Source organism: Setaria italica, chromosome I, assembly GCF_000263155.2.
Source record: "Setaria italica strain Yugu1 chromosome I, Setaria_italica_v2.0, whole genome shotgun sequence".
Taxonomy (NCBI): domain Eukaryota; kingdom Viridiplantae; phylum Streptophyta; class Magnoliopsida; order Poales; family Poaceae; genus Setaria; species Setaria italica.
Genome location: NC_028450.1, coordinates 15,022,779 through 15,037,036, shown reverse-complemented (window position 1 = coordinate 15,037,036; position 14,258 = coordinate 15,022,779). Strand labels below are relative to the sequence as shown.

At 42.7% G+C, this 14,258-nt stretch overlaps 1 protein-coding gene across 1 annotated transcript; it reads right to left on the bottom strand.

Annotated features, from left to right (window-relative positions):
- Positions 1–456: 456 nt before the first annotated feature.
- LOC101785407 (vacuolar cation/proton exchanger 1c) lies at positions 457–9,952 on the bottom strand. The gene is made up of 11 exons (XM_004952286.2): positions 9,575–9,952; positions 4,219–4,286; positions 4,097–4,125; positions 3,310–3,506; positions 2,987–3,202; positions 2,145–2,282; positions 1,935–2,051; positions 1,794–1,847; positions 1,420–1,536; positions 1,205–1,295; positions 457–937 (listed from the first exon to the last, which is right to left on the bottom strand). Exons 1-11 carry the CDS (start codon positions 9,872–9,874, stop codon positions 915–917), a joined length of 1,350 nt encoding a protein of 449 aa, XP_004952343.1. The 5' UTR covers positions 9,875–9,952; the 3' UTR covers positions 457–914.
- Between the last annotated feature and the right edge of the window lie 4,306 nt (positions 9,953–14,258).

Genomic DNA, 14,258 nt, shown 5'->3' with positions numbered 1-14,258 from the left:
ACGATAGTAGGCGGGAGAGCAACACACACGGAGAGAGACTCGGAAAGAGGAGGGGGTGCTGCTTTTGCTGTGCCTTCTCTACTCATCTTTTCTCTGACTAGCTTTTGATAGGAAACAATGGAAGTCATGAATGTGCTGTGAGAATGTTATATACCATAGGGCCTCCTTTCCTCTAGTAGTAGTCTAGTGTAGGATTGTCTTCACCCTCAGCGTAGCCAGCGCCTGCTTGATTAGTCAAGCTTAGTTTTCTCGACCATATGGTTCATAGGTATTTCAGTTGTGTGCCGCCTGCACTTCTCTGCAAGTTACTAAACCGTGCCGGTTACTTATACTAGTTACTGATATAACATGTTGGGTTTACTGTGGTGACAAGGTAGCGAAATTTATTTTTGTGGCCCTGATTTAATCTCCGAAAAACTGTGGTTCTGCACTTGCCCATAGGTAGTCCTGACAAAATTTAGAACACATTCTTAGTTTTAGCCAAAAGACACCCAAACTGATTATGATAGGCAGAGTGTTGACTGTTGAGGGTACACTTGAGCAACTACGCCGCTTGAGATTGGACAACTCAATCATTATAGTAGTGGCAGTTGGTCGAGAATCACACAAGGTATCTACCAGGCACTAACAAACATATGCATGCCAAAACCATAATTACATCACTTCCTAAATTAGCTTCCTTGGAGCAGTCGGCCACACTTAATTTGTCAGTAATGTGAGGGGAGAAAACAATAGATTGAGACGCATTTTTCAGCAATACTTCCACAAAATGAACAGTCGAATGTAGCGTCAACTATGTTGGTCACCGGCATGTTCAATTATAGCTTGATGGAACGCCAGTCCACTAACTTTGATTCCTTGAGCTGAGATGCCTAGATTTCGTTCCAAACCGGGGCAGCATCTCCTTGAGCAGCTCAAGCATGTAACTTCTTTGGCGCTGAACAAAATTACCCCAAAAGTATATTAACGAAGGGGAGATTATTAGTGGGAGTTTGACAAATGAAACAATATGGTTTGGTACATAATAAATTTTGTTGGAAATTGCACAGATGTGAAAGCTTATGTTTTTTTTAAAAAAATAGTTCAGTAAACCCCCTAATTTTGTTCAGAAACATGCATGGTTATTTATGCCACTGGAACATTTGCAAATATATAGGGAAAAAGTTCCAACAAAAAAAAAATCCAACGGTTTAATGGCCCTTACTTGGGAGGGCCTTTATGGTGAAGAAGCACACTGCTATTACAACATAGCAAAGTGTCAAATTGAAGCCTTTCAAGTAATGCCATTTGTCATCCTGCAAAGGCGTATTAACATCATCATACACCGGTCTTTTGCTCAAAAGAAAGATGCACATTTGAAACAGTATCATTTAGTTCTGCTTTTCTCATCTGTTTTAGCAGCTCAGATGGTGTCATTACCTGTAGTGTAAATGCAGTTGTAAATACAGTCATAACCAATGATCCAGTCTCAAGAAGGTTCAAGTTGAGATCCATAGGGATGCCATTCACCCAGGATACAATCAAAATGATGGGCACCTGGTCATGATCAGTAAATTCATTATCAGTGAAAATGGAAAGGGCTGGAAATGCCAGTATGTACCAATAAGGGTAAAAAGATCGTATTATAGGTTAAATGACCTTTTGAAGACTATATGTATTTTGACTTGTTACACGAAGAATTTAAGTTGAATATTGTGCTAGCTTTTGCTAACTAGTTAAGGGCCAGTGTTATTGCCAAAACAAGATAAGTTATCCTGGTATACCGAACATAGAGGAAAATTCTCAATTCTCACCACAAGCAGCAAAATTTGAGTAGCTGAACCAAGAGCAATTCCCAGGGTGATGTCCTACAAGACACATATTCGCAAAATTCATTGGCTAAGATAGCTTAAAATTACAAAAGCAGGCAGTAAAAGAACAGGATACATCCTTACAATTCTGTTCTTGAAAGCAAATATGATAGCACCTGCATGCTCTGCAGCATTTCCAACAATAGGAAGTAGGATAATGCTGATGAACCTGACTGGTATACCCAGTGACTCTGATGCTTCCTGGAAACAGAATTATCAAACAATCAAAAATCGCAGAAATAGAGTAGAAACAAGTTAAACGCCCTTGATGTATGTTTGTTCAAAATTTTGTACCTCAATTGTTGTGACAACGTAATTAGATAGTACAGCAATGACAACGGTCATTCCAATCAACCAGATCACTGCACTGGCAAATCCTATAACTGAACTAGCATCATCATCACTTCTAGTGCTGCTGCTCTCTGAGCTGTCCTGCAATTCAGTTCTTGGACACATAAGTAAACTGTGAGGTGATAAGTCAATAGGACAATGTGAAGCATGGACGATCCTTTCCTACTGTTTCTTTTACTTCAGTATTCATCATGTCCAAAGTTGTCAAAAAACAATTGACCCATGCATCCATCCTTAGATAATGAGGGATTCCATCTAATGAATGAAATCAAATCCTAGTAGTAGGAAAATCAGCAGGAACAAACATACTAAAATCAGAGAAGAGCTCAATGTGATGTCCAGTCATAGTCCAAATCATTACTAGATGGTGCATATGAACTGTGCAGAGTCAAAAGTATCTGCTTCATATTAGTCACCTCAATAAATTGTTTGTTTATCCTAGAAGATAAAGCTGTTAATAATTCTGACAACAACATGAAATAGCACTCATCATCCTTAGTGAAGATCTGAAATAAGAAATTCATTCTTTCGAAGTGCTAATCATAAGAACCTTAAAAAGGGAAATGCCTCTGGTCTCTGTATTTTTCATTCAAATGATTCCAGAATCCTTAGTTTGAGATTGCTTACTTATGTCCAACTTTTAATGCAGTTGTTAGCTGGAAGCATATCTTTTATACGTAACAAAAGAAATCCCACTATAATTGCAAATATTCCTCTAACTAGATTTTGCAGCATAACACAACATAACAATTGCTAACAGATTCTTAATAAAGAAAGCATTATACCTCTTGTTGAAAAATTTGTCGATGGGTTTTTAGCTGAAAGACGAGGCCTCCAAAGTAGGCAGTGAGCATTACAATGGCACTTAATCTTGATAATTCCAGAACCGAACCTGCTGAACTTATGCCATCTCCAGTGCCATTGGTGTATTTAGACAATAGAGGTAAGATATGGCAGAGCACACCCAGAATTAGAAGACCTATGCTTACATCTGCTTGTCTCTGTTAAAGAACATCACAGAAAATTGTTGGCATGTGCTATTTGATAACTGTATTTCCAAGCTCTACTGATACACAATGGTACTTGTAATCGCACCCTTATTCCTTACCCTGTCTAGTGGACGCTCCTTGCCCGTATTTGCAAGCCCACCACACAGGAGCGAAGAACCAAGGACAAGGAGCAAATTGGATAATATGGAACCTAGAAGTGACCACTTCAAGATTTCCATCTTCTCCTTATGCAGAGCAAAGAGGGCAATAATAAGTTCAGGTACATTCCCACATGTTGCATTCATAAGCCCACCAGCTGTAATCAAAATTGTTCAAAATTGTGGAGTAATGCTAGTAAAAATAATAAAAGTTTGCATTGAGAAAAGCACATGCATGAAGAAAATATTACATGGGACTTCTGAACCAGGTCTAAACTACAAGTAGTCATAATTCATTTCATATTTGGTAGAGTAACCAAAATCAGTTCCATGTGTTTTTTGAGTTACTACATTTTAGTTCTCATTTACAGTCAAAACCGAGGAAATTACAAATAAAATTATTTGTGTTACCCTTTTTCTAAATCACAATTCACAAGCAATTCCATGTGTTTTCAGTTACTACATTTTAATTCTGGTTTTCCCTCAAAACTAACAAAGTTCCATACAAGAAAGTTATTTGTGATACCCCTTTTCTGAATCACAAGCAATGAAGTTAATACACTCAAAAGAATACCAAAACTTCCTATGCCAACTATAATATGTTCCACAATATTTGAGGACAAGGTCTTTTCTCCCGATTCATAATTTAAATGCACCAGTACGGTAAATGTTTTTGTGCATGCTAAATTTCGTGTCAGCACATTTTGCTTCATAGTATAAAGAAACAGCATTTAGAGATTTTATTTACCTGTTGGTCCTGCGGTATCGGCAATATGCCTGAACAACAGATATAAAACTAACAATGAACAAAAATAGTCAACCGCTCACTTAAAAAACAGAATACTGAAACAGAAGGTCTTGAGTGATTACTCGCTTAAGAAGCTCACACGTTCTGCAAGCGGAGCCAGGCCTATCAGGCTGAAAACGAACACCCAGGCCTGCCACCACAATATCTCACAATAAGCCAATGAAAAGAAAATCAAACTAGTTGGAGAGATTATAGTAAAATAAAAGTGAACAAAAAATAGTTTATACTTGAGGGGAGTAATTTGGATTTTTTCTAGTCTGTACGTGTTGCTCACGTATTGCAATGGGAGACCAGAAGAATCTCTCCACCCTTGCAAATCCCTTTCGTAGGATTGCACAGGCACATGGCAGTAATTGTAAACTTGAATGAAGACTATATGTTGCAAGAGGTGCATAATTTTTTTACAGTAATCGACAAGATGATGAACTATCCACTCCAATTTCAATTCTGATTTAGCCATGAAAATGTAAATATCTTCCGATCTACTGTCACATGAAATTTTCTTTCAAACAAGGGATTTATTCTAGATCAAAAGATAAGTCCTAGCAGAATTTCCCCAGAAAACTGACCAGGTCTGACCCTGAAACTTGCACGAAATCATGTCATTCTCAAGAGGAATAAAGTAGACATGTCAAAGGAGTGAGGAGCCCAAAAAGAATCTTTGATATCTCAAGCTGCAGATGGCAAGTCACCATGAGGTGACATTGTCTTTTGCATCGGTCAAGTCGTGGGTAGCCTAGCATGTTCTTTGACTAATCATCCTGTGACCGCATTTGCTAGCTACTAATCCATAAGTTTATTGTTCTGTATTTAAATCATCGCGTGTGGCATGCCTCCAATTTTTTCGGATGCTAACATCTATCACATCTCAACTTTTTCAGATGAGCACGACAGGAAAGTTCTATAGATGAATATGTCAATTTTAGCAAGTATTTCAAGATAAGCTGGCAATATAAGTAAAAAAAAGGATCATGTGAAAATAAAAGAAAACACGGAAAATGGTAGCATTAGTGCCCGTTTGAAATTCAACAGCCCCGAATAGCAAATAACTAAGTCTCGAAATGAGGCGTAGTTAATATGCATCCTGCAAAAACTATCATTCCAAACACCTTGCAAACAAAAGACGAAAATGCTTGGGTCAGCAAGGAAATCCACGGAGCCATCAAAGGATCCACAGCTCTTGTACGACTCTAGAGGCCCCTAGAAGCCGTGTAAAACTGACAGGGACATGACGGTGCACGGCTCATATGCCTGATGTGGCCGTGAATCAATTTTTTTCAGGCACGTCCCAGTCCCCGACCTCCGGGGGCTTATCCGGACTAAACTTTAACATCTGTCACATCAAATGTTTAGATACTAAGGGGGTGTTTGGCACGGCTCCACTCCGTAACTCCAGCGACTCTAGGAAAAGAACCAGCCAAACACGTCAACTCCAAAACTCCATGGAGCTGCCAACTCCATGGAGCTGTAGTGCAATTGGGACTGGAGTTTTGGAGCACCCCTTTTGCTGCTCCAAAACATCTGTTTTTGAACCTCCTCGTGGAGTTGGTGGGTAATTACCCACCACTGCCACTGATTACACAAAGATAACGTTTCATTCTTTCTTTCCTTGCGCCTCTGTTCCTTCTTCACTCTCCCGTGAGTACTCCGCCGCCGTAGCCCCTGCCGACGGTCGGAGCCTCGCCGTCCGCCCCCGCCGCAGGCCGGCCGAGCCCCGCCGCCAGCCGCCCTAGCCCCGCCCGGCTGCCTACCTCCGCCTCCCGCCGCATCTGGACGCGCCCCGCCGCCGGGCGTCGCGCCCCGCCATCGAAGGGCGCCGCCGGCCGCAGTTCCCCGCCGTCGGGCGTCGCGCCCCGCCGCCGACGGGCGCCGCCGGTCGCAGTTCCCCGCCGCCGAAGCCCCGACGCCGCCGAAGCCCCGCCGCCGCCGAATCCCGAGCCGGCCGTCTCGCCCGGCCGTCTCACCCCGCCGCCGAAGCCCGCCGGCGGCTGGCTCACCCCGGCGCCGAAGCCCCTGCGCCGGCCGCGGTGCCCCGCCGGCGGCCGCAGCGCCCCGTCAGCATCCGCAGCGCCCCTGCGCCGGCAGCGCGCCCCTGGAGGGGGAGCAGGTGGCGGCCGGGTGGCCACCGTGGCTCAGCGCCGTCGCCGGGGAGGCCATCCAGGGGTGGATCCCGCTCAAGGCCGACTCCTTCGAGAAGCTGCAGAAGGTATTGTGGAGCTTTCGGCTGAATTTCCTGTGTGAATTCATTTCGGTTCAGATTTCGTGACTGATTCAGCTCAATAGCTCGTGGTATTGATCATTGGCAAAATTTTTGCGTGCACGTGGAATTTTAGAAGGATGGTAGTTGTTGGGACTGTAATTTGGTCTAACTGTAATTTCCGTGACTGTATCTTTCTGGTGTCCTTTATCATTGTGTTTGTTAGTAGTACTTTGTTGGTGATGGATTACGACGTGAACAATAAACTAGTATAATCGACAATTGTTATGAGGATGTAGGGGATGTGACTTGATTGATCCGGTGTCTCCTTCGGTGAGGCATCACATGGCCTCGTCGTCTCCATTGTTGAAATGCTTTTCTGGTAGGGAATTGATCTCTTTATACCATTTCTTCTATGTGATCACCGTACCATGGAGAGATAATTGGGAAACAACAAGGGGAATAAAACTCTGGAATACAGGTTCAATTTCTGGTGTGCCATCGTATGCGCTGCCTTCTATGCTGAACGAGAACCTGCATTCTTTTCTCCATGTATATATGATATTTTATTTAGATACATGTTTTCTGTGGCTTCTAAAGGTTTGACCATTTCTGTTTGTTGCATTGTGTCTAGGTTGGGCAAGGCACTTATAGCAGTGTATTCAGGGCACGGGAACTTGAGACGGGAAAGGCACTTAAATTTTTGGAACATGTAATTTATATTATTATTTTGGACTTCAATGCATGCACTTTCATTTTATATTTGTGATAAGTAGTTCAAATCGAACCAGGGGCAAGAAAGACAATCTACCCTCAAACTCCTCTTTTCTGGAGCTAGGGATATCCTCCCAGCCAAACACCCTCACTAGACAGCTCCAACTCCATCCAGAGCTGGCTCCACCTGGAGTTCTGGAGTGGAGCAGCTCCACCCAGAGTTGGAGTCATGCCAAACAGGACTTAATTAGGAGTATTAATTATAGACTATTTACAAAATCCATTGCACAGATGGAGGCTAAACGGCGAGACGAATCTATTAAATTCATGATTTGACAATGTGCTGCTACAATAACCATTTGCTAATGATGGATTAATTAGGCTTAATAGATTCGTCTCGCCGTTTAGTTGCCGTTTAGCCTCCATCTGTATAATTAGTTTTATAATTAACTCATATTTAGTCCTCCTAATTAGTCTCCGAATATTCGATGTGACACAAAATAAACTTTAGTTTTAGTTTTAGGATCAAACACCCCTAGGACGATGGATTAACAGGGGTGCCAACTGCTGTGGCTGTATAAACAGCAGAAGCAGCTTGCCTGCCTGTCCGGTTTGTTCTACCAAAAGCTAGCTATTATTCAGTGAGGCTCAAGCAAGCAAACGCTTCCGTGGCCCTCCACGCCCACAGGAGCCGTTTGAGTTATCTCAATGGCATGACAAGCGCAGTGACATGTCCACCACATGGGTACCCTTCTTTTCCCTACATCAGATCTGCGCAGCATCTAATTCAAATCTTTGGAAGGAGAGTTCATGTTGGTAACCAAACTGAACTTGTAAAAATTTGTGTGAAGTGCACGCACAAGTTTTGCATATGCACATTAAAAGTAGTTTGTAATTTTTTTAACAGAAACAGTAAGTGCGGCTATGCTGTCTAATTAAGGAGATAGAAAATCAACAAGGCGTGCGTATGGTATTTTCACTGCTAGCAACTGCTTTGCTAATTAAATTACTGGTTGTCCATGCCACCCCCATTTACATTGCTTACTAACTCGTTTTCTTTTATACAAGGAGTACATGTGCTTACTAACTCTCTCAGCTACCCTGTTATGGTATTCGCCAGCTAATTTGGCTTGATGCTGAAATGAACCACTCATGTCTGCATCTCCTAGTTGCACATAAGGCTGCACGAATAGCATTCGATCCCTTAGATGTCACTCTTAAGGGCTTATTTTCACGAAACAGGAATATTGCAGAGAGGACCGTATTTCTACTTTTGCCACATTTTAGGGACACGAGAATTGAATCCCACATTCCGAATGAGCTGTCAAGTTATTCGGCATGTTTCCATCTTGCTCCCAAGTCTTGAACGTGAAATAGACTGGCGAATTTATATATTAACAAAACAAAATAAGTTACGAAGAAAAGTAAACAGCTTCAAACTTGATGGAATTTGCTTGGAAATAAAAGATTAGTTGTGCTATCCTAGGCATGGAATCCAAAAGAACAAATCATACCGCATCCAACTAGTGAAATGTCAAATGTGGGTATGGACAATGAAGAGCCGCAAATGCAACCTGGTCCGCATGAAGCTCACCACAGAGTCCAGCGCTGCTCTTGGTGTGATGAGCACCACCGATCCGAATTGAACCGTACCCTCACCCAACACCAAATGGCCATACACTACTTGCGAGTTGCGAGTACAAAGGGACGGGACAACACCCTATGCACTATTGCTAACTAACCTATCTATTCTGTTATAGACTATATATCTCCAAATGACGAGCGTACTACAGTAGAAGAGGCAAAAATGCTCATCATCCTATGGGCTCTTCGACTCAATAATTAATGGCAAAGCTCTGAAAGTACAGGAATGTCCTTTTTAGCATGCATGCATGGAGACACAGATTAGAGGGGAACGGTCCCAGAATGCTGTGGGCACCGTTGACTTGAAGGCTTGACACCGTTACCATTCACCAGCACGGATCGGGCAAAAGTCAAGTGCATCAATTCTAAAGCTCGTAGCCATCGATCCAATAATCTACCTTGTTCCACGCATGTGCTTTGTTCATCTTCATCCCTTCGTGACGGTGACAACTGACAAGAAAGTACCAGGGATTGGGGGAGAAATGTACAACCGTGCTATGGTTTACTATCTTTATTATATATGTCCTTTCGCATATTGTGTAGAGCGACGACGTGTGCCATCGTATGTCATCCTCGGCGAGAGAGGAAGATGCCGGCCGCCTTCCCCGTGCCGGCCGTGCCGTGGCGTAATCCTTGCCTATGTACAAATGGTTTCCGATGGAAGAAACAAACAAAAACTTGGCACTAGCTGCCGCACGTTCCTCGCTATCTAGTCGATTTCCCCATCCACGACGTTTCCATCAATCTTGCTTGGAGAGCAGGAATAATCGAGAGGAATCGCCGGTAACAGTTATGGTTGATGCTGTGTCAATTAGCAAGCAAGAGACTCGGGATCGGAGCCAGGGACGAAAACCGTTACGTACCCGGCCGAGGCGGAGGTGCTGGGCGGCGACGGCGAGCGGCACGGCGGAGAAGAGCGGGAACAGCCTCGTGCCCAGGAATACCTCCTGCAGCTGCGCCGCCGCGAGCCGCGCGCCCCGCCGCACCCGCGACGACGACGTCGCCGCCGTACCCTGCTCATCCGCCAGGCGCCCCGACGTCGACACTGTCTTCGGGGCAAGCGCCTCCTCCTCCTTTGAGACGGCCGCAGCCAGCAGCCCGGTCTCCAGGAGGTCGTCGCCCGCTGCTGCTGCGCCGCCGTCGCCGCTCTGGGGAGGCGCCATGGCAACGAATTCGCAACAAATCGACTAAACTGACGGACGCGGGATAGGAGGACGCCGCATAAATGTCTCGCCGGCGGGTGATGCAGCGCGCTGGGTCTTCAACCCCTACACGTATATATATAGACGCGTTCCACAGCCGCTGAAACTTTTATTTTTTTATTTTAAAAAATGAAACCGTCAGAGGTTGTCAACGCAGTAATTTCGGTAGGAGAGTAGTAACAGTCTAGTACAACAGTAACAAGGATTAATTAGGGGGTGTTAATGGATACCCCAGGCTAAAGTTTAGCACATGTTGGATGCTAATTAGGATTATTAAATATAAACTAATTACAAAACTAATTGCACAGATGAAGTCTAATTCGCGAGACGAATCTATTAAGCCTAATTAGTCCATGATTTGACAATGTAGTGCTACAGTAACCATTTGCTAATGATGGATTAATTAGGCTTAATAGATTCGTCTCGCGAAATAGCATAGGGGTTCTGCAATTAGTTTTATAATTAGATCATGTTTAGTCCTCCTAATTAGAATCCAAACATCCGATGTGACACTGCTAAAGTTTAGCACATAGTATCCAAACAGTTTTTGGCTATAATACTCCCTTTTTTTGAAGGAGCTATAATACTCCGTTTTGGCAGTCAATCAATTGCACTCAATGTGCCGATATCGATGCCGTTGCCGGCCTGCTGTGATTGACTGATTTCAGCGTAGATCCATATAGGTCGTAAACAAATGGGAATAAAAGATACCTTAGTTTCTGCCATGCTAAACATGTGGAGCGTACGTTTCTCTCCTTCCGCGCACGGAAAAATTCAAGAGACGCTATCAGTCGGAACAAGAGTGAAGGTCGTCGTGGAACTCTCATGCTTTTTTAACTAGCTAATCCTCTTACTAAGCATAGGTTGAGGAAATTACTTCTTAGTATGGTGGAATCTTGATACCTACCTTTAAGTAAGTGTGAGTAATATTTCCGTGGTTGTTGATAAAAAAGATGGTATACGACGTGCGACGTGTAGTGCGCGTTATTAAAAAACAGCAGGAAAGGCGAAAAGGGATTACTTTTTGTGCCATACTAGGTCATGCTTTTCTCCCATCATACACGCTGAAAAATGTAAGAGTGAGACAATGTCGTCAATCGAAACAGGCGTAAAAGTTGTGGATATCCAGAGTACAAACGTGGTAACACCGCATTGTTAACTAGCTAGATCTTCGTTCACAATGGAGTGAGGAAACTGTCTTTGAATGTGGTGATGGACTCGTGAGAGCGACTATGACAATTATTAGAATGGAATCTTGATATCGAACTTTTGAGTAAGTGCGAGTAACATTCCGTACGTATTTGTTGATTTAGAATAGATAGTGTAATTTTAGATCGTGTTACGTGTATATTCATGCCATGCTAAAGATGTAGGGACGTGCATTTCTCCCTTTATAACACAAACAAAATGTAGTAGGAGCAAGACACTGTCAGTTGGTGAACAAGCGTGAAGGTCATGGTACCCGGTGCCCACACAGCTACACTGCATGTTAATTTAGCTGGATCCTTTCTAAGCGAGGGAATTACCGCTAAGTGAGGTGGACTCCAACGATTAAGATAAAATCTTGATACATACCTTTTGAGTTGTAAGTAACTTTTCGTGGTTGTTGACTTATATCAGATGACATACTTTTTAGCTCATGCATAAGCAATGTGTGTAGTGCGTTATCTAAGAAAACGACATGTGATCAACTAGCTAGAAAGAAAGCACGTAGCAGTTCAGGCTGTACATGCACTAAGTAGAAAAACGACTTTCCATTCTCAACAAAAATCTCGGTTGTTTTTAAACCTAGGTTAAAGGTACTTTAGTCATGGTCTAAATTTTGTAGTCCGTGGAGACACTTTTAGTCCCGGTTGGTGTTACGAACCGAGACTAAAGGTCCCCCACGAGTATTACCAAAAGATTGCATTCCCTACTTAGTTAGATGTGCCGTGTACGTGAGATGTTAAGGAAGCTATGCGTGAGGTTTTATGTCGTGGGTTCGAATCCCACGTACCGCGCATGCGCATATTTCGCGTGAAAAATCACGTGACTTGTGCCTTGTGACGTGCGCGTGTGGAGGATCTTCCAAAAATTTAGAATATTTTTTTGGCGCAAAATCTTTTAAAGGAATGTTAAGGAATGTTTTAGTCCTGGGTGAAAACTTGAGATATATGAGGTTTCCAACCGGAACTAACAGTGATCGTGTCAGAGTCTCGTGATAAAAGGCTGAAGACGACGACAGTTCATAATCAACCAGCTTCGGTTGTCAACTTATCCATGGGAACTTGAAACCAACGTATGCAACCGCGGTCCTAGCGATTTGGCATCAGCAAAAGCATTGCTCCCAAAAATGCTGCTTGAATTAACTTAGCAAAAACAGAGCTGCATGTAGATGCGTCTGCTTCGACGAACCCTTCCGTTCTTCTGCATTATACTTGCCATGTGTGCCACCACTCGCTATTGAAGTGCGTATATATAGTGTTGGTAGGTATGGATGTCAAGGTCAAGTCCGAGTTCTAGCTAGGAGTTCGGACTTTCACATCACATCAACATATCTTGATAATACTTGCGTGTAAATAATAAGCATTTGAGCTGATGTTTAGTACTATCCGTGATGCACGATGGTCGTGTTCAGGTTCGATGTAAAAAGGCCAAAGTCAAACGATGCGCGTCTCTGCATATCAAGCATAAAAAACCCCGCACACACGTGTGTATTCTCGTTAAAATCAACTCGCGGCCGAAGAGCAGTATTTCACCTACACTGAGCACATCTAGCAAAACACACCTTCAAGATGTTATACATCGCACAATCCCGGGCTGATATACCACTCTTGAGTGTAACCAAGTGTAATGGAGGCGGCGTCCTTTGGTTGTAATGAACCCATTTTATTTTTAATGAAATACTTGCCCAAGCAAACTCTCTTTTAAAGAAAAAACCTTCTGAGACGGGAAAAATTAAACTGCTCACTACGGGAAACACAAAAGTTGCCGAGTGTAATTTGTTCGCCGAGTGCATTATTGCGGGCACTCGGCAAAGGCCGTGTTTGCCGAGTGTATCCCTGAAAACACTCGGCAAACATAATACACTCGGCAAAAATACTATTTGCCGAGTGTCAAAAAAAAACACTCGGCAAACTCACGGGGAACACTCGGAAAATAAAAAACACTCGGCAACCCCTTAAGCACGTGACCAGCACGTGTGGCGTCCGTCAGGGGGTGTGCCGGACGTTAGGTGTTTGCTGAGTGTCCCCCATTGACACTCGGCAAAGATCAAGATTTGCTGAGTGTTAAGTGCGACACTCGGCAAAGCGCAAGGTTTGCCGAGTGTTTTTTGACACACTCGGCAAAACTAAAACATTTTCTCCCTCCTCCACCCTCCAAACTTTTTATACTTCCCACATATGACATTTGGCACTGCATGTTAGAAGGTGGACTATTTATTGACCTGTTTGCTATATTTAATGAATTAATTTCATTTAGAGTAATTTATTGATTTAAGTCAAATTTGAACTGCAGGTGATTGGAATAATGGAATAATATGAGTGCAAAAATCATATTCATGTTAGTGAGTTCAAATTGAGGTCTCATCTGGAAAATGAAAAGAAATTTCGAACATTTTGTTAAGAAAACACGATTACGAACATGTGGTCGAATGATTTTTTAATTATCAAAAATACAAGCGAAGTTTGAAAATCACGAGATTTTTCAAGATGCTATGATGTCATATGGAGAGGCTGTGGTAAAAAATTGAGAAGGTGCACAAATTTGACATATGATGCTTAGAATTCGAAGCATCTCTGGAGAGGATTCGTAGAAGTTGGAAGGATCCGGTAAGATTTTGAGTCGAATCGATACTTGAATTTGTCATTGAGTTCAAATTTATTTTTATAGGCCATAGAGAACATAGTTGGTTCATGTCAAATTTTGGGAATTTTTCGGATCCGTTTGATAATTTTTATTTATTAATTGCAAGTATATGAATTTAATAGATATAAATTCAATATGAGCTATAAATCCATGAAATAATGGAATAATATTACTTAAAAAATGAAATATGCAATGTTTAGTAAATTTGACTAGGTTTTTGCAAAGTTTACATAATTTTAATTACTAAAACAATACTTTGCACATGCAATATCACTAAGTGTCACAATGAGGCACTCGGCAAAGAATAGGTTTGCCAAGTGTCAACCCCAGGACACTTGGCAAACCTCTCCGCGGGTCCACGTGTCAGCGTCAGTCCAAAATCCGGGGAAAAAAAAGCCTTTGCCGAGTGCCCCTGATCTAGCACTCGGCAAAGGCTGGGAACTCCGAAAAAAATTAAAAAATGCCTTTGCCGAGTGCTGCAAAAACACAGTTGGTT

Excerpts from the sequence above, each read along its gene's own strand:
- LOC101785407 (XM_004952286.2), bottom strand. The coding sequence starts at position 9,874 with ATGGCGCCTCCCCAGAGCGGCGACGGCGGCGCAGCAGCAGCGGGCGAC. Across the intron at positions 3,507-4,096 it reads CGATACCGCAGGACCAACAG|CTGGTGGGCTTATGAATGCA; the intron begins GTAAATAAAATC and ends TTTTGATTACAG. Across the intron at positions 2,052-2,144 it reads ACGTTGTCACAACAATTGAG|GAAGCATCAGAGTCACTGGG; the intron begins GTACAAAATTTT and ends TTCTGTTTCCAG.